Source organism: Phymastichus coffea, unplaced genomic scaffold, assembly GCF_024137745.1.
Source record: "Phymastichus coffea isolate CEN01 unplaced genomic scaffold, Cenicafe_Pcof_1.1 PCOF00013, whole genome shotgun sequence".
NCBI lineage: Eukaryota > Metazoa > Arthropoda > Insecta > Hymenoptera > Eulophidae > Phymastichus > Phymastichus coffea.
The window spans coordinates 3,829,073-3,850,801 of NW_026706824.1; the positions used below are offsets into that span (position 1 = coordinate 3,829,073).

General features: G+C 37.2%; 1 protein-coding gene across 1 annotated transcript in view; it reads left to right on the forward strand.

The window, feature by feature from the left end:
• The window catches only part of LOC131673513 (uncharacterized), a 1,322,481-nt gene that overhangs the window by 613,482 nt on the left and 687,270 nt on the right, over positions 1-21,729 (forward strand). The window contains exon 4 of the mRNA XM_058951551.1: positions 19,091-19,214. Within this exon, the coding sequence (XP_058807534.1) occupies positions 19,091-19,214 (124 nt within the window). The remainder of the gene's footprint in view (positions 1-19,090; positions 19,215-21,729) is intronic.

Here is a 21,729-nt window from a genome sequence, read left to right on the forward strand (position 1 = left end):
GACGATGCCGATAGAAGAAGACGACCGGACGATGCCGTTGGAAGAAGACGTGTAAATCGATGCCGTAAGAAGAAGACGAGGCTAACATAGCCGAAGACGATGAAGATCGAAGAAAACGACACAGCCGAAAGGTAATGAAGAAGACAAGGCTAATATAGCAGAAGCCCCCCCACGAAGTAATGCCTAGCGGCGGTTCCCACGGGGGAATCAGGCAGGACATAGAGAGATGGGAGTTTAGTGGGTATACCATGCTTAGAGATTCCCACACAGGACGAGCCGAAAGGCCGTTACGTGCATAAAGCATTCTCCAACTCTCTTCAAAAAAAAAAAAAAAAAAAAAAGGTGTCAAACGTATGTCAAATACCTTTTAGAGAGAGAGGACATACGAGATATAACATATACTATCGGGCGACTGAGAGAGAGAAAACAGCATCCACACTATACGGCGTACGTGCCTAGCAAGCTAGAGACGCTACCCCCTCTCCAAGGGTCCACACTCAGCCAGAATAAGCGCCCTACTATCGAAGGAGAACAAGAGAGAGGGATAGAGAGAGAGAGAGAGTGAGAGAGAGAGAACAGCATCCACACTATACGGCGTACGCGCCTAGCAAGCTAGAGACGCTACCCCCTCTCCAAGGGTCCACACTCAGCCAGAATAAGCGCCCTACTATCGAAGGAGAACAAGAGAGAGGGATAGAGAGAGAGAGAGAGAGTGAGAGAGAGAAAACAGCATCCGCACTATACGGTGTACGCGCCTAGCAAGCTAGAGACGCTACCCCCTCTCCGAGGGTCCACACGCAGCCAGCATAAGCGCCCTACTATCGAAGGAGAGCGAGAGAGAGGGATAGAGAGAGAGAGAGAGAGAGAGACCATCATATAGTTTACCAAACACCCTACCGACTTCTATAGCATCCTACCTTAACAACCTCTGTGGGTGGGTGGGTGAGGGGGGGTGGGGGCATTGTCGAAGGGGCCCACTGGCACGCGGGAGGTGTCAAACGAACATCAAATGCAACACTCAGCATGGGGTCTCACCTTATCGCGATTAAAAGGTGTCACTATCGCGACATCTTCATCGCTGCCTTGACCTTCCTCTTTGTGTCCCAGAACATACACATATCCCTTATACATTGGCGGTGCGCGCGAGATGTCAAACGAACATCAAATGCCCTTTAAAACTCAGCATGGGGCCCACTGGCACGCGGAAGGTGTCAAAGGTACATCAAATGCCTTTTAGACACTCAGCATGGGGTCTGACCATAAATTAAAAGGTGTCACTACCGTCACACCTTCATCGGGCGGCTCCTTTGTGTCCCAGAACATACATTGCTTATCTACTCAAGGCGGGAGGTTTAGAACGCATGACACAATTAGATTTGAAATTAATTGAGCCGATTTATTAAACAAAGAAGTTGTGTAAATGTGAAGGGTAAAGAATGTACAACGAAAATAGTGTTATGTGTAAATGTTTGTCTCAGTGTGTAGGCTCTCATCTTAAAACTATTAATAACAGGATAAATGAGATTTCGCAGTATAAATATACGTAAGGCGAGTTTTCGAACGCGGATGCGCTATTACGTACTCTTCCTTGCACTAGATACTAAACCAGTAATTTCTCTGATATGCGGTGCATTTATGCGAACGGTGATGGGTGATGAAATGAAATTTGCAAAAGTCTGGGCAACAATAAGTCGTGCGGTACTGATTCTAATTTTTTATAAAGCTGGTATAATTGCTCAAAATAATCCCTTATTGCCAGTAATGCATGTTCCATTAAGTAACGTGACAATTAGTCCAAAATTTCGGCACGGTGAGCACGAGCAAACTATGGTGCATATGCACTTGGACTTTGAGAAAGTCACGGGAAAAAGATGTGTAAAATGATTCAAAGAAACAGAACGATACGTCTGTACTTGACTAAAGCCGTCGGCAAACTCCGGCTAATTCTTCCCTTTCCACTTTCTCCTAGTCATGAATATTCATAGTCGCAATACAATTTGATTTCGATGATTTTCGCTCATAACATTATCTCTCCCTATCGCATCGATCAAGATATTATTCTGTGTCTATCTACTAGACAAGCCGAGTGTGATACGCCGTCCTTTTCTATCTATTAAGCTATCTCGTTCTTTTCGCATAGGCTAAGACGAAAGTGGGCGTGGCTAGCGTAGAATATGAATATGCATATCAAGCAGCATTTAAATTGAGACGACTATTAAACTGATTTTTATTAAATAATAGCGAGAGTAACCTCTCGCTATTATTTAATAAAAATCACTCTCAGGTACGCTTGGAGTAAGCGTAAACTCAGGGTTGCTCTGATTTGGCTATCGTGTAACACATAAGCCATTTGAACATTTTGAACATTCGTTTAAAACGAGGTAACGCCTCAAAATCTTGTATTTTATATCCATTTAAAGGTCAAGTATCAACTAAAAAAAGTGTGCCATTAGTTTGAAAAAAAAAATTTTTTTTTCGTAAAAGTTAACAACTTTATGATATTTGCACATATTAATTAGTACAAAAACGATATTATTTTATTTTATTTGGTCTTCTTTGTGACGCCGGGGTCACTCTCAGGTACGCTTGGAGTAAGCGTAAACTCAGGGTTGCTCTGATTTGGCTATTGTGCAACACATAAGCCTGGACGAGCAATATTGTTGCGTGGTGAAAACTGTATGCTAGTGCGGTATGTAATAACCAAATGTTATTACGAACACCACAGACTCACGCTTAATGTGTTCTTAAGGGACTTTAATGAAAATTCACCAGACTCATGCTTAATGAATTTCCAAAAAAAACGGATTGCTTAAAGAAAGAAAAGGATAGCCGGATATAAGGTTTTACTTACTTTTATTTTATTTAATTATTTGTTATTAAGGCTGTGGTCTCTCTGCTTTTTGACCTCTTTCTCTCTCTTTCTCTCTATTCTGGATGTAGTTGGGTGACTTTTTGATTGAATTTTGCTGACTTCAAAATTTTCTTCTCTGATGCTTCCTCCAACACTCAGTCACTGGTAGTCATTTCTTATTAGGCACTTCTTGGTACTCACTCCACTCCTCCAGTCTTGTACACAGCTTTTTATAAGCAGTGGGTGGTTGGGTGGAAATCCCTTTCCTCAGGCCCATGAAGCGATAACGGCCAAATTTTGTATTGGTGGGAAATTTTCTAATCGTATCTAGGATCTCTTTATTGGTCTGTGGGCGTGAATTTTCAGAGAGAGAAAGGGCGGTCCCCTTTTAACTTGGGCTCTTTTCTCCAGAGGTGGCTGGACATTTCAACGGCTTGGACAAAGCAACGACTGAATATTTATTATCCAAATGAGTCAACCTCGCTACGTTTGTGCGCCGGTTATATATATAATCAGCATACATTTCATTTGAATTTACTGGCAACTCATTGTACGAGTGCGGTCATCTTATTCATCAGTATCGCATCTCTATTACTTTTGACACGATCAGTTCCGTTTCCATTTCTCTATTTCTAATGTGTATGCAGCTATCACTATTGCTGCCCCATTGTTTTGTCTGTCTGCTATTTCTCTTACGCTCATGTTCTCTTTCTATACTAGTCAACATGGCCGCCGCCGCCCGCGAGTGTATACCTGTACTCCAGTGTCGCTAACTGCTTTACCTCCTGAAGCGCTCGTCATTCATCGTTCGTGCCGCATATGTATGTGCATGGTAAGCTTATGACTTTCCCATTGGTTTTCAGTATCAATGGTGGCGCTCGTGGTATTGGTGGTGTGAATGTATGTGTGCTCCGACGAATTATATTTTGGCTGCAGTTTTCGATCATTTGGTCAAGTTTTCCACGGTCGTAGCAATATCGAATGTCTTCTGGACGCGGAAAACTTAACCTATTTCGCATTCTTGCCCACATTCTGTCGCTATAGACAGAAAATATACGTCGTGCATATTGTATATGTGTATATTGTATACCGCTGCATTATACGTGTCTCCCTAGGCAAGTGTATGAGAGTGTCGTGCTATTCTAAGCTAGTTCATGCGTTTGGCGTCGTATGGCATTGTTCTTACAACGCCGTTTTTTGGGGGATAGGACGTAAGAAAAAAATAAGAGTCAGTGCTTCAGTTAGGGTATACCATGGCGGATATATACGGTCGGTGAACGGTGGCAGAACATATGCTCAATTATTAGGTTCTCCGGTTGAGCGTAGCCCTTGTAATATTTTGTGTACAGGTTTTGTGATTATTTTAGATGAAGCACATAAAGACATTTAAGAGTAATTTGAACTTGAACTTAAAGAATTTGAGCTAATCGAAGAAGATAAGCCGTTTGAGCTTGAGCTCGAAGAGGATCGTTTTATATTGTATTCAGAAGAGGAACTACTTAAGTAGTCATCAATGTCGTCATAGATCTTAATCGAGAAGGTTTTTTCCTTACGTGTACAGTGACATACTCGATCGTCAGCCACGAGGCTTCAAATAAGCTGATTGTTGAGTTCTTTATTTGTATTATAACCATGACCCTGTAAGTATCTAGCTAACTGTAATCTTTGTCTCTTGTTTTCTCTTCTGCGCTATTATTTTATTTCTCGCTACTCCCTGCTTAGCGCTGCTGCGGCTAACCTTAGCTTACTTTTCTATATAAATCGTTGTTGTTGCTAACAAATTCTACTTTTACTTGGCGCCTGATATAATTCAATATTTGTGAAAAGATTTGTTTGATTTTGGCAAATATAAGATCAGAAATTAAACGATAGTGTCCGCTGATGCTATGACAAAAAGGTTAAACTTAAAGCACAATAATTTGCAAACGCTATATTCCAGACACATTAACTTTAGAGTGCAATAACGTGCAGACTCTTATATTCTAGACAGGTTTACGCTACAGCACGATCACCTACATATTTTATCCATTCAGGGTAAACCTAGACCTAATTATCTGCAACCTACAATACTATTCCCTAGACAGTTTAAGTCTACAGCCCTAGAGAATTTAAACTTAGATACATTGCATCATAGAGAGATTAACTCTAGAGAAAAGTAAGCTACAAACGCTGAATCACTGATTGGTTTAATCTAGAGCTTAGTAAAACCTAAATTCCAAACCTCAGATAGGTCAAACCTAGAACATAATAATCTGCAAATGTTAAACTACTCATATTTAAATCTAGAGTACAATAATCTACATAATTTAAACTGCAGATAAGAGAAGCCGAAAGAACAATAGAAATTAAGTAGGTTATTGTACTCTAGAGTATAATTGGCCGTGCATAGCATCTGAAATTTATTATGTACCTGCAAACGTTTTTCCAACAGCGTTTGCTTGGTTAACCCAGAACAATGTTAGCAGTTTGATCAGACAATATCATCTCTCAGTAGAAGTTTTGCAACAGAAAAAGTACGCCACTTATGAATCAATAATGATAAGTTGTATATTAAATGTTATTATATTAAATATTTTCTTGATACATCTGTATACTTTGCCATTCGTAAACCATTAGATAGAGGTCAAATATACCTGAATTCAATTTACTGTATAAGATACAGGGTATCCGATTTTAACTTACGCACCAAGATATCTCAAAAACTATGAGAGCTAGCGAAAAACGTTTCAAAAAAAATTACTCGTTTTTGAAGGGGTATTAATTATGGTAACTTATTGACTTTGGGGTCATTTTCAAGGACATTTGAAGGTCAACCTTGTATTACTCGGAGTAGCCTGCTTTTTTTATCGCAGATTCGGAAATAACAAAGAATTCCACTTTCAGAAAATATATCACATTTAGTGTCTAGTTGACCCCTCAAGGTGATGTAAAGTTCAATTTTTTTTTATAGGAACTGCTATTCTTCACCTCGGATTCGGAAAGTATGGAAGGTTGTACGTTCTGTCAGTGTTAAGGTATAATGTTTATTCAATTCTTTATGCTCATTTAAAGATCAAAGTAAGTATTTCAATAAAAACGCTTCGGATTAAAACGGAGTGATAAATTTAATGTTAATATGAATAGTAATCAATAATAAGCATTTTTTCAACGGCACTTAAAAAAGTCATTGGGCATTTTTCATGTCTGTAAGGCTAAAATATTAACAAATCAATACCATTATTTAGTGTAATCTTTCAAATACGTATGACGACTTTGATACTCTTTACATACGAGGGTGGTCCGATAAGTACTTAGCCTACAAAAGAAAAATGAAAATTTTGAAAAAGTGGCGTTTTATTTTTCAACATAGTCTCCTTTTCTACAAAATACGTTTGCTCGAGGTCTGAAAAGTAGGCTTCCGTGGCAGCGATTACCTCCTCATTCGACTCAAATTTCTGCCCGGCGAATGACTTTTTCAAGTTTGGAAACAAAAAGAAGTCGCACGGTGCTAAATCTGGGGAATACGGTGGATGGTGCAGCAGTTCGTAGCCTAATTCGACCAATTTGGCCATGGCGACGGCAGAGGTGTGAGCCGGTGCGTTGTTATGGTGAAAGAGCACTTTTTTCTTCGCCAAATAGGGCCGTTTTTTCTGCAATCCGACGTCGAATCGGCCCAAAAATTCGGCATAGTACAGCCCTGCGACCGTTTTGCCTATCTCCAGGGCTTCTCAGGGCCACTCTCTTGTGAATTCCAGAAAACGGTGGCCATCACCTTTCCGGCCGATGGGGCAGTCTTCGCCTTCTTTGGAGCACTTTCGCCGGGTAAAGTCCACTGTTTCGACTGTTCCTTGGTCTCTGGTGTATACCAGTGGATCCATGTTTCGTCGACTGTCACGAAACGACGCAGAAACTCCTTCAGATTGCGCTTAAACAACGTCAGACATTGCTCTGAAGTTGTCTCATGGTTGCGCTTGTTGTCCCGAGTGAGCAAACGCGACACCCATTGCGCCGACAGCTTTCTCATGCCCAAAATTTCATGCAGGACATGACCCACGTCGTCTTTTGAGATGCCTACGATCTTAGCTATCTCGCGTACCTTCAATCGTCGATCTGCCAATAAGAGATCGTGAATTTTTGTCATGTTATCCTCCGTGGTAGCCGTTTTCGGAGCACCTGGACGTGGCTCTTCAAAAATCGACGTGCGACCACGTTGAAACTCGTTAAACCAATTTTTGACGGTCGCTATCGAAGGAGAAGAGTCACCGTACACAGCATCCAAGCGCTTTTTGATTTCGCTGCGCGATTTCCCTTCCAAAAACAAGAATCAACGGACACACTTGCTTTCACACGCTCTCAAAAATAAACTACAACTCCGATCCGGCTGAAATCTTGACAGTAACCATCGCGAAGGTTGTACTACGTGATAGAATATTACTTTGCGAGAGTGGCGCCATCGGGCGGTGAGGCTAAGTACTTATCGGATCTCCCTCGTAATGGCCAATTACACAGGCCGACAAAAAATTTTACCAAGAACCCGAGTATAGTTTTCCGAAGGTTTTTTGCGCGCTGAATCCGAATCCGAGATCAGAATTACTCTGGTGGCTTCGGTTTTCGAGATATCCTAACCTTAAAGTGCAAAAAACGCGATTTTTGCCTATATTTGAGGTTATGTAGCAAAGAAAAGAAATTTTTTTTCAAAAAACTGTATAAATCAAATTAAAGTATGAGTTTTCTTCTTTCAAATGCCGTTGAGTATGCTCGGATATCTTTTTTTTTCACGAAGTTACACAAATTTGAAATAAAAAGCAATTGGCTAACTTGCTCTACCCAGCGTCATGTGGGTGTACCTGCTTAGGGGTTGGGAGGGCTGGTTTTAAAGGGTTGAGGAGGTATTTGGGGATGAGGCCTATCTAGATCATATTAGTACGCATACCTGTGATTAGAAAATGAGTTTTTTTATCAAAAAGCAGTTAATTAAACTTGCTCTACCCAGGGTTATGTGGGTGAGCCTGTTTAGGGGTTGGCAAGGGTGGTTTCTACCCGTAAGAGAGCATTTTGTAAATAGAAGCACGATGCTCACAATATTTTTTAGTGTTTTGTCATATTTCCAAGTTTGGTTTAAATTGGTGAGTGGCTCTTTATTATGGTTACTTGTTAGATAGCTTGGGTTGAATGATGTGGTGCTTTTTAAATTCATAAAATTTGAAATTTTCAAATTTGTGTAACTTCGTGAAAAAAAAAAGATATCCGAGCATACTCAACGGCATTTGAAAGAAGAAAACTCATACTTTAATTTGATGTATACAGTTTTTTGAAAAAAAATTTCTTTTCTTTGCTACATAACCTCAAATATAGGCAAAAATCGCGTTTTTTGCACTTTAAGGTTAGGATATCTCGAAAACCGGAGCCACCAGAGTAATTCTGACCTTGGATTCGGATTCAGCGCGCAAGAAACCTTCGGGAAACTATACTCGGGTTCTTGGTAAAATATTTTTGTCAAATTCTGTCGGCCTGTGTTATTCAAGAAATGAAATTGTAAAAGTATTGTTAGTTCTCGGTGAATGTCGCCGGAATCACAGAGCTGCTACTCATATCTATGATAAACCTATTCCAAACCATCGCCATCCAAATAACAAGTGAAACAGAAATATGAAAAGCGATGCCGTATGAATGATTTACATTGACGATGAAATTGAAATAAATTTGAACAACAATGATCTAAGACTTCTTGCTGCGTTGTCAATGGATCATTTGAACCTTCACATTAATACAAGGGAAATTGAATATCGATTCCGCGTACGTCGAACTTCTGCTCATTCATGGATTATCATCCATATCATATCATCCTACATCAGAAATTGAATGAAAATGATCATTTTCTCAGGATAAATAACTGTAGGTGGGCTCTTAATTGTCTGGGTGAGAATCCAAATATCTTTTAGAATGTTTATTTTCTTAATGAAGCTACCTTTAAAAGTGACGGTAGACTTAATAAGCATAATTACCATTATTGGACACCAGTCAATCCTCATTGGCATCGCCAAGTGATAAATCGATATCTTTGAAATCTTAATGTTTGGGTGGGAATATTTAACGGGTATATAGTTGGTCCTTATTTTTTTATGGCAATGTCAACATCACGCGAATCTCGATTTTCTGGAGAATCATCTACCTGGATACTTAGAGAATATTCCACTGAATGTTCGACAGCAAATATGGCTACAACAAGATGGTGCTCCTGCTCACTATAAATGTTAAAGCATTTTTGAATGCTTAATTCCTTGACCATTGCATAAGTCGTGGTGATCCAATTTTCTGTCCATCTAGATCCCCGACCTTAATCTATTGGACAGTTATTTCTAGGAATATTGCAAGGATGCTGTTTATAAGGATGGATCTAGCACTAGACTAGATATGATGTACAAAATTAGAAGAACTTGTACAGCTGTCATGCCAGAAGTTCTAAATAATTATCGTCCCTGTATAGAAAACTAGTTTAACAAATAATGGAGGAACTATTAAATGTGTATTTTGTAATTTTGCGAACCTTTGTGAACCTTTGCAATTTTACGAATCATTTATTGTTAACTTATTGTCAGGTCGTTCATATTGTAATTATTAAGTTATTCGTCATCAGATTGACTATTATTCTTGATTATTATTAGTATTTATTAATAATTTTTTGTTAAACACTGACTAAAACGTGAAACTATTTCGAGTAGAGTAGTTTCTCATTATTATGATGTTTTAAATGACCATAGAAAGTTGAACTATGAGGGTCGTTTGAAAAGTCCGTGCAAAAATAAAAACTGCTTGATTTTTTTTAATAAATTTTTTATTTTTCAACATAGTCTCCTTTTAGGTTTTGTGACGGTAAACGTCGAATTAGCGCTAATAATATAACCTAATTGCTGCCTGCGGGGGCAGCACCGACCGGGGAGACGAAAAATGAAACAAAGGAATTCGGCGCGCGAGCAGACGGAACGCGCGCGATTGAAAACGAACCAGTGAGGATTCATCCATCATCACGCTCGAACGCTTTTTCGCTAGCAACTACCGATCCGCGAGCCGCAAAGACCGAAAACTAAAAAGAGAACGCCCGTACCAGTGATAACTTGGAGTGATCGCTGTTGCCGAGGTGCTGTGCAGCTATCAAAGGAGCAGACCTGAGCCGACGGAAAAGCGTCATCCTCCGCGAGATCGACAGTGTGTGCGTGAGGTTTCGCCATCGAGAGCGAAACCACGTGTGCGCGAATTCGCGATCCGCGACACAAAATAAACAGTTTTCTCGCAGTGCGACTCATTATCGTCTACTTCGTACGTCTGCAATATAAAGGTAAGCTGGCCAGCTTAATTTTGCGGTCGCGATACGATTGAATGTGTGACGACTAATTTCCAACGTCCGAAGCGTGCATCTAGTAGCTCTTCGAACAAAGAGCAGCGAGCGTCCCGACACTGCATGTTGTCGTTGAGCGAGCGCCGATGTCAACATAAACACGCGGGCCGATCTAATGTAGCATTCGATAGATAATAAAAGGTTCTGTTCGTGATATTAACAAGTGCTCTCAACGTGTTTATTCTGTAATGACTCCACTCCTTGTAGATTCGTAGATTTATTGGTTGACTGACACTCATTTCCTCTTGCTCTCCGATTTTCTCATTTGACATAGGTCATAGTGAATGCGTTTACGCGACCACCGTAATAAAATTAATTAAACGGTAAGTAACCCCGTTACAGTTTATACACTTCATCCAACGCTGCTCTAGTTTGTTAATTCCTTCCAAATAATAGGATATGTCCAAGTCTGTAAAATAGCATTCGTTTCTGCAATCACCTCCTCCTTTGAATAAAATCGTTTCCTCGCCAGCCATTTTTTCATACTAGGGAATAAATAGTAGTCCGACGGAGCCAAGACTGGAGAATAGGGGGATGTGAAACGAGTTGGAACCCTATCTCCATCAGTTTTGCTGCCACAACTGCTAAGGCGTGAGCTGGCGCATTGTCGTGGTGGAAGAGGACTCTTTTGTGGGCCAATCGTGGACGTTTTTCTAGCAACTCGGTTTTCAAACGATCCAATAACGATGAATAATATTCGCCTGTAATGGTTTTACTCTTTTCCAGATAGTCGATGAAGATTATTCCTTGCGAATCCCAAAAGACAGTCGCCATAACCTTCCCGCCGAAGGAATTATCTTCGCCTTTTTCGGAGCAGATTTCCCCTTGGTAACCCATTGTTTAGACTGTTCTTTGGTCTCAGGAGTATTGTGATGTATTCATGTTTCATCTATAATAATGAAACGACGCTTAAAGTCATCGTTTCAAAGAAAATTTTGAAACCACTTATAAACCATTCTAATCGAAGGTGCACAATCACCATAATGTTTATCAAGCTTCTGTTTAATCTCCTGAGGCGTTTTGCCTTTGAAAAAGTAATGTTTAATCAATACACGAAATTCTTTTTCGTCCATTTTTTTACAATCACTCGATTTCTTTCATTGAAACGAATGTAAAACGCAACGTAATTGGTCGATCTGGCTGAAACTTGGTGTGGGCTCTTCTAAGATATGCCATTAACTGAAAATAACCTTGATACGCACTAGTAGCGCCATCTCTCTGACTTTGCACGGACTTTTCAAAAGACCCTCGTAATCTTTTAGTCAAGAATAGCGAATCCTGTGAAAAAAAGTTGAACTTCATATAACATTGAGAGGTCAACTGGATACTAAAACATCACATTTAGTTTTCTGAACGTGGAATTCGTTTTTGTTTCCGAATCGGTGTTTCAAAAAGTAGGGTTCTCTAAGAAATACAAGATTGACCTTCAAACGATCTTGAGAATAACCCTCCCGGTCAAAGTTATGGTCACCACGAAATACCCCTCTGAAAGTGCAATAACTTCTATATGTAACATTTTTCGCAAAACCTTATCGTTCTTAGGTCAGTCACGTGGAAAGATGAAGAAAAAAATAACATTAAACTTTATGTGATTTTAGGGGAGACCTTGGGGAGGGCATTAATAGGTGTCATAAATAGAGATTCCTATTTAAAAAAAAAGTTGACTTTCAAATGACCTTGAAAATGACTCAAGATCATAGTCATCATAATAATTTCCCCGTCATAAACGAGTAATTTGTCTTGGTAACGTTTTTCGCTAGCTCTTACTGTTTCCGAGATATCTTGGTGGGTAAGTTCAAATGGGATACCTTGTATATATATATATATATATATATATATATATATACAGTGCCGCTTACGCACTTTTACCCCCCTCCGACCAAAATTGTTGAAACATTAAAGTTTTTCCTGTTCCGTAGAAAGTAACGTACAGAGACCAGCGGTAGCTCATTTGAAAGCTCTTTCCAAGAGCTTTCAAATGATATGCATCACAACTATAGAAATTCCGAATTTGTTAGTACTTTTTTGATCTCGTGCCATTTCGGGGGAAAACATCATAGGAAAATTTTGAGCACAGCATTTTCTTTGTCTTTCCAAACCCTATCTAAATCACTCATTCAAAAATTATTTACTTCAAACATGACCCGCGCTTAAGTATTTTTCTCGAAAATTGACCTTCTTTTTCAAATTATCATACCTCGGTAAAATCGAATCGTAGAAAAAAGTTTATATGAAAGAAAATGTTCCTTTTTCAATGTAGAATACTGTGGAATTTTCTCAAATTTGTTTTCAAAAAAAAATTTTTTCACTTTTTTTCCTATACGGCGGGTTAAAAAAATAAATAAATAAATAAATAAATAAATAAAAGGTCTAAAACATGTGGATTTTTTCAGTTCTGAAATAAAAATATCTATTTACACAAAAATTATTCTATTTTATTTACAAAGAAAAATATAACCAAACTCGATAAAGGGATGAACAAATTTTTGCAAAATATTTTTCAAACTAATCGTTGTCAAAATCAACAAAAACAATAGATAAACAATATAAATCCATATAAACAATAGATGCACTGCACAAATACAAGAACACTTGCAACAACTAGAACTTTTGTAACAAAAATTAAACTTTTTTCTCATCGAAATGTCCTCCTTTATGCTTAATTACGGCTTTGCATATCCTAGGCATTCTTGCAATTAGTTTATCCATTGTTACTTTTTGAAGTTTATTCCACTCGCTTTGCAAAATTTCCCACAGACTCGTTTTGGAACTTGGATAAGATTTTCTTACCGCTCGGTCGAGCTCTTCCCAAAGAAATTCGATAGGATTCAAATCGGGCGATTGAGCTGGCCATTGCATAATTGTCAATATTTTTTTTTTCTAAGTTTATAAGGTAATTTTTACATAATTTTGATGTGTGTTTAGGATCATTATCTTGTTGAAATTCAAATCCAGGTCCTACTATCCGCGTTCCTGATGTCACTGCATGCCTTTGTAAAATCTGTTTGTAACTTTCCTTTTTTAATATCCCATCTATTTTCACAAGATCGCCTACTTTTGAACCAGCAAAACATCCCCATACCATAACTGACCCACCACCATGCTTCACACTTGGAACTAAACAATCGTCAATGTATTTTTCATCAGACCGTCTTCTTACATACGCCCTTCTCTTACTTCCAAAAATTTCGAATTTCGACTCGTCTGACCAAAGAACTTTTTTCCAATCCGAAATCGACCAATTTCTATGTTTTCGAGCCCACTGTAAACGTTTTTTTTGGTTCGCACTGCGTAAAAGAGGCTTTCGCACTGCAACTCGACCAAAGAGTCCTTTTTCGTTTATACGTATTTTCACCGTACTAACACTTATAGGTTCTTTCAAATATTTGTTTACATGAGCGGTTATTTCAGGAGCAGTGGTTTTTCGACTTCGCAAACTTACTTTATAAATGTAGTCGTCTTCTTTGGCGGAAGTTTTCCTTTTTGGCTCGCGTCGTCTGTTATCTACACTACCAGTTTCACAGTATTTTTTGATATTATAAGCAACTGTACGCCGATCTATTTTCAAATGTCTGGAAATTGCATGACGTCTCATTTGAAGTTCATGAAGTCCGATAATCTTATTACGGTCCTGGATAGATAAATTCTTTGATTTAGGCATTGTCACTACACATCAAACAAACAGATGTTGACACTTCAAACGTTAATTATCGACTAGTCCGCTTATAATCAGACAGACAGAAATATTAAAGAAGGTACTACATTTGATCCGATGAGCGTTGAAATGCCAGCTTATTTGTAAACACTTGAGTATGATTATGATTGTGAAAAGTGAAAACAGTGAAAAAAATTTTTTTCGAAAAAAAATTTGAGAAAATTTCACAGTATTCTACATTGAAAAAGGAACATTTTCTTTCATACAAACTTTTTTCTACGATTCGATTTTACCGAGGTATGATAATTTGAAAAAGAAGGTCAATTTTCGAGAAAAATGCTTAAGCGCGGGTCATGTTTGAAGTAAATAATTTTTGAATGTGTGATTTAGATAGGGTTTGGAAAGACAAAGAAAATGCTGTGCTCAAAATTTTCCTACGATGTTTTCCCCCGAAATGGCACGAGATCAAAAAAGTACTAACAAATTCGGAATTTCTATCGATGAAAAATCGTTTGAAAATATTAGAAAAAACATTTGATTGTAGTTGTGATGCATATCATTTGAAAGCTCTTTCCAAGAGCTTTCAAATGAGCTGCCGCTGGTCTCTGTACGTTACTTTCTACGGAACAGGAAAAACTTTAATGTTTCAACAATTTTGGTCGGAGGGGGGTAAAAGTGCGTAAGCGGCACTGTATGTACCATTTATAGAATTATCCCATAATAAACATTTACTGTTTGATTATCTTGCACATATATATATATATTCCTTTTTTAAATGATCACTTTTAATAAACATCCCGCTATATTAGAACCCATGACCGCAATCAAGTATTCAGCGTACATAACGATAATGATTTCTAGATGACCTACAACCTAAGGTAATAAAGTCTAACAAAAGTTAGATTTCGTTTCAACGCATCAAAATACATGAGGATATGCCAGTTGCTATTATCTACTTTTAAGTTTTGTATGAGCTTTAAAGGAACTTGAAACTGAGGTATTCGTAATAGGGCCAAAATACCAATAGAGTATGTATCAAATCGTCAAAATGTACGAGGTGTGTTTAAAATGTAAGATGACTTTTCAAATTTCACAGGCAACGTACTTTCGATTGTCGATTTTTTTATTTTGTTATGGTGGTACACTCTTCCTGAACATCTGTACCAAGTTTCAAGTGTATAGCATTTTTTGTTTGGTTGTGAGAGGCGTAAAGGTTATAAGTATTTGCGTGCTCGGCTATCTTGCTATCGAAAAATATGGATCAAAGGATTTGCATCAAATTTTGTGTAAAAAATAAAATAAAGTGCTCCGAAATACTTGAAATGTTGACGGTGGCATACGGTGAAACTGTTCTGAGTAAAAAAAAATGTTTACAAGTGGTACAAACTCTTCCAAGATGGCCGGGAAGATGCTAATGACGAGCCTCGCTCTGGACGCCCAAGCACATCAACAACTGATGAAAACGTTCAAGCAGTAAAGAAAATTGTTCTGGAAAATCGTCGAATCACTATCAGAGAAGTTGCTGAGGATGTTGGTATATCGCTTGGCTTGTGCCATGGAATTTTTTCTAACGTTTTGGGCATCAGACGTGTGTCAGCGAAGTTTATTCCGAAATTGCTAAATTTTGACCAAAAGAACCGTCCCATGAGCATCGCTCAAGAACTGTTGAATGACGTCAACGACGACCCAGATTTACTCAAAAGGGTCATAACTGGTGACGAATCATGGGTATATGGTTATGATATTGAAACCAAAGTCCAATCGTCCCAATGGAAGAGCCCAGATGAGCCAAGACCGAAAAAAGCACGCCAAGTTCGATCAAATGTCAAAGTTTTGCTCACTGTTTTCTTCGATTACGATGGCGTGGTGCATCAGGAGTTCTTACCATATGGACGTACGGTCAATAAACAGTATTATCTTGAAGTTATGCGCCGTTTGCGAGAAGCAATACGAAGAAAACGCCCAGAATTGTGGAAAAACAATTCATGGCTTTTGCATCACGATAATGCCCCTGCTGACTCATCTTTCCTTGTGAGAGATTTTTTGGCCAACAACAACACCACAATCATGCCTCAGCCACCATATTCACCGGATTTGGCCCCATGTGACTTTTTCTTGTTCCCAAAACTGAAGAGACCTATGAAAGGACGGAGATTTGCAACGATTGAAGAGATAAAAACTGCATCGCTGGAAGAGCTCAAGGCTATACCGAAAAGTGCTTATGAGAAGTGCTTTGAGGATTGGAAAAACCGTTGGCATAAGTGTATTGTATCTGAGGGAAATTACTTTGAAGGGGGCAGCATAAATATTGATAAATAAATAAATATTTTTTCTTAAAAATACGAAGTCACCTTACTTTTTAAACACACCTCGTATAAAAGGACATTTTTTAATTTCGTTTGTACTGATTACGCATTCACAACTTTCTTTCTCTTAGTAAAGATAATCATCCGTAAAGACTTACACTTTGAGTGACTTATTTGAATGAAGCCTAAGCATCGCTAACAGTCATCATCAGTCGTGTTACTCTTTATCCCTTCTAAACTCTGTTTATATAAATCAAATAGTGTCATATCCCACAACATTCCACCTAGTACAGGTAATATGGATCGAGAACCTTATTGAACATTTAGACTTTTCCATTCCTTCATATAATTATGAAATATTCTTAGTTAATGAGAAGATATTGATGCTCATAATGAAGAATACTGTTTACATACATATCCGATAATGATATGGAGTCTTCCTGATGTACCACTCCAAACTTAATAAATTAATCCCTTAGTGTTCTTAACTCTATATCATGTATTCTATTCATTAGGATGTAACAATATAGACGAAAATTTTCAATGATAAATATTTATATTTTTTATTTGTTCTATGTCTTGAGTGTTTGAAATACTAATAATTAAAATAACAATGCCAAATTATCATAATTTGTGTATACAGGGTTTTTCATTTTAATCCGACCACGCGCATAACCTAGTAAAAAATAACTTTATCACAAAATGACCTGTAGAAAAGTTGTAGGGGACTGAGTGGGCTATCAAATGCTATCATCAACTTTGACCCTTAATACGTCTTTCAAAGTCATCTGAAGAACAAAGTGCTTTTTTAATGCGAACCTCTATTTTTGACCCCGGAATCGTGTAGAGCGAGAAAAATTACATCCAAAATGATATTTTAAGTTTATATTTCTGACCTGAGAAGGTCAATTAAAGGTAAAATGATCAAAAAACTGTATTTTTGTCATACCGATGTCTGTACAATTTATTAATTAAATTAATTAATCCTCTGATTCTCCATTATGAATTTGTCCCCTATTTATTATTGAAGTAGATAATTTTTTCAGTTAAAAATAATTTTTCATATTGACTTTGTCCCCTGCTTATTGTTACATACAGTTTATATTTAATATAGCACTACTTATTGAATAGTAAAACTAATTAATGGCTAATTACCCAGCGGCTGAAAGGGATAAATTATATTGGTTCTTGGTGAATGTAGGCGTTATTACCGACAAACCGCTGCTCTTTATCGAAATCAATATCGCTACAGAAGACATCCGAGTCATACAGCAATAAGAGCAACTAGCACGATTTAGAGAACGTCGTAATTACAATGAAGAAGATATTCGTATAGTAGTGGTTCTGGCAATGGTTCATTTAAATTGTAACATCAATACCCGTGACATTTAAAGGCAAACAGGTATAACAATGGCTACTGTTTGGAGAATACTAAGAAATCATCGTTATCATTCATATCATATCACTTTGACTCAAGCCATCATACCTGCTGATATGAGATTACGTCTACAGTTTTGCCAATGGGCACGACAAATCATTGCCAATGATCCAAACTTTTTTCGATACGTAATGTTTTCAGACGACGCAAACTTTCAAAGCAATGGACAGCTTAATCGACACAATTGTCATTATTGGGTCGATGTTAATCCGCATTGGCACACGCAGATAGATAATCAAAATCGATGGAACCTTAATGTATGGTGTGGAATTGTTAATGGATACCTTATAGGCCCGTACTTTTTCGATGGAAATACAAATATGCATAATTTTTTACAGTTTCTGAGAAATCATCTTCCAGTACTTCTCGAAGAAGTAGATTGGTACATAAGATGAAAAATGTGGATTTAATTAGATGGAGCTCCTGTACACTACTCTCGAATAATTAGACAATATCTCAATTAATATTATCATGACAGGTAGATTGGACGCACCGAGCATGGAGATTTTAGTTTTCGATGGCCACCAAGATCTCTAGATTTAACATCACCTGATTTTTATTTGTAGGCATATTTAAATGATATTATTTATGAACACGAACCAACAACAAAAGAAGACATGATGCAAAGAATTCGAACCGCTTGTGAAAACATCCCAAGGGCTGTATTACTCAGAACAGTAGAACAATTTAAGCATCGAATACAATTATGTATTCAAGAAAATTATGGTATGTTTGAAAACCTACGTTGAATTCTGAAGAAAAGTGAGAGGCAAGGAGACTCTTTCTAATTAAGCACCCCAAAGGGAACACAATCCTATTACGTCCACGTTGTTGTTCCTGGGTAATGCTCATGGTAGAATAAAAATTTGACCTTCAAATGACCTTGAAAATCGATAACAGGGTCGGTGACATTGTCATATTCAAATTGTATATTTTTCCATTTTCCTTGATAAAAAAAATTTTTTGTTACAACAAGCACTGTGACTTCCAAATGACCTTGCAAAATGGCTTCAAAGAAAGCATGGCATTTTACACAATTACATTAAAAAGGTATCTTTACAATATTTATTCTACCAAAAAATTAAAAAAACTAGTCATTAGGAGATTTTTTGAGCATTTGACCTCAGGTCATAAATATAAACTTGAAATATCATTTTGGATGTAATTTTCCCGCTCTACATGATTCCGGGGTCAAAAATAGGGGTTCCTATTAAAAAAAGCACTTTGACCTTCAGATGACTTTGAAAATCGAATTAAGGTTCAAAGTTGATGATAGCATTTGATAGCCCACTCAGTCCCCTAAAACTTTTCTAGAGGTCATTTTGTGATAAAGTTATTTTTTACTAGGTTATGCGCGTGGTTGGATTAAAATGAAACATGTATACACAAATTATGATAATTCCGTGTTATTATTTTATTTTCTTAAATAACTGTTTTACGTAAGTAAAAGTTTGAAATATTATAGGTTGCTCTACGAAGACAGCAGGCTCAGGAAGAAACTGAAGTTCGAGAAATAGGTTTCCACTTACAGTACAATAGGAGTGATACTTCGGAATCAAATATTCAAGATTTGAGTACAACTTCAATGGGTATTTATATAATTATAACACATACGCACTATTTATTGTAATAGTAAAAAATTTAGAAAATATTAATAAATTTGTGAATTTAATACTTAAATTCAGTTTGACATGACCTTTGATAGGATGATTTCTATTTGATCCTTTGAAAATATTTGTCTACATCAGTCAAACTGATATTTTGACTAGAACGGAAAATGTTATTCAATTCTCTACCTATATCTGAATTTCATTGCTGGGCTAATCATGCCCTTGTTATTGTTATTTGTTCTTGGCTGCCAGTTGAAAATACGCGAATTCGTACATGCCTCAATGAAGTAATGATTCAAAGAATGATTGGTAGTATTCAGGAGTAAGCTGCTGCAGAATACAATAATTTTGTACATAACATCTGAAAATGACAATGTACATTTTACAATAGTGGGTGAAATTTTAAAGTATTCCTAATTTTGCATTTCGCTTTATGTCATTTTTAATTTGCGAGCTATACGTACACGATATTCTAAATTTCAATTTTTAAATAGGTGTCCTCAATATTTTTTTAGTCAAAATACGTATTCAACTAATAATAAACTTAGGTTGATCCGGTATAGAAGTAATTCACTAAAATGTTCCATGCAAATTATATTTTAAAAAATTATTTTTTAAAATTGATGAAAATAAAACATTTATTTCGTGCTTCTCGTAGTATTCGAAAAAATTTTTATCAACATTTATATTTTTTTCTATATTTAGATTAAGCTTGCAAGTTTAGCTGTCAAAAATTTCAAATGGCTATCTAAAAAAATATTCAAGCTACACATAAGTGACGTATAATTTTTCACATTTTTTAAATACTCAAACATATGGTAATTGAATGACATTACATTTTCATTTGATTGAAACTAGTTTGTTTTGGATATCTAGGTCCTCTTCAATAAAGTATAAGGAAACGTCATTTTTTTGCTGTTTTATTCAACATCATAACAGTAACTATGGTACAGCTTAATTATGTTATTTCAAACTTTGAAATTTTAGTGACAAATCTAGCTTCTAGTAACTTTATTTTCCTTGATGCAATTTGACTTCGAATATAATCAGAAGAATGTTACTGCTCACTGTTTGCTGCTGCTGCTGCTATTGTCGACGATTTTTTCTTGATGAGAATGAGCTCCATAGTCCGTGGATGCGATTGATCAAACGTTTCTCCCAGCTTATTCTCTGCTGCCTTTTCCAAGTTCGTCGGCGGTTCGTTGGCGGTGACCAATGCTGGAGCTGCTGGGGGCGCGACCGAGACCCATTTCTTCTATCCCCTCCTTTTTCATTAATGAAATACCGTAGTTACCCCAAGCAAGTGTATCGATGGCACCAGGAAGAACTGTTTGTCATCATGCGCATTGAGCGCTACCTTTGTGCGCTGTATAACTGATGATGGTGAGATCTGATGATCTTTTGCTCTTAAAATCATATTCTCACGAAGACGCTTGACATGTTCTTCAAATACGATCATAGCTTTCAATACGGAACTCTTTAAACCTTTCGTTTTTTTATTGGATTTCTATTCTGAACTCTAACGCTTTACATTTTACTCCTGAGTTCGAGAAATTTCAACTTTATTTCACCGTTGTTCTGATTTTTTTATCAGTCCAACCACTTTCTTATTGGCTCCTGGAATATTGAACTGATTTTGTTCGTCAAAGTCAGAGGTAACAAATTTATGAATATCTCGAAGCATGACGTCATATATGTCGGTATTAGTGCACTCATACACCAGACTGTTCATATCGGTGTATCATAATTTGCAATGCTTACCCACAGTAACAGCAATTTAGTCATAGTGAAATCGATAAACGATAGTTTTCGACAAATCAAGGACAGTAAGACCCATGTGTATGAGTTTTCTCACTGTTATTTCCGTTCATAAAAGTTAAGTCGCTGCTAGCTCATCGTTAAATATATCTCTACTATGAAAATTTGACTGAACCATGAGACCTTCAGCACCATATCGCCCCTCACTTGCTCACCAATTTCACATGGATGCGTTTCTTTTCATTTTCCATAGTCTTCCCATCCAAGGCATTATTAAATAGATTAAATAGCATTTTTTCAAACTCATTTTTCGCCTGTTTACGTATATCGCTGTATAAATCATGCACTCTGATCAAATTTCAAAGCCCAATACTATGTTACTTGCTTCAATGCTCTTTCGTGAATCACATAACGCTTTCTATCGTTCAGAGTAGTCATGAGTTTTTTCTGTTTGGATTCTGGAGCAGACTTGTGCTCTGGACGTAATGGTAAATCTTTATGTGCGTCTTCAATCGAATACTCGAAATCAACTTCGAGTATGTATTCAAAGGGTGAATCATCAGGAATGTCGAAAGAAAAGTTTCAGTCAATGTCGCACCATTCTAAGTCACCGTGTGTAAAAGATTCAGTCAAACAGCACCCGTAGAGATTGATTTTTTATGTCATAATACATAAGGTATTTGTCATCTTTTTGTGAATCATAATCAGTTCCCATGTACGTATTGTTGGTGACGGC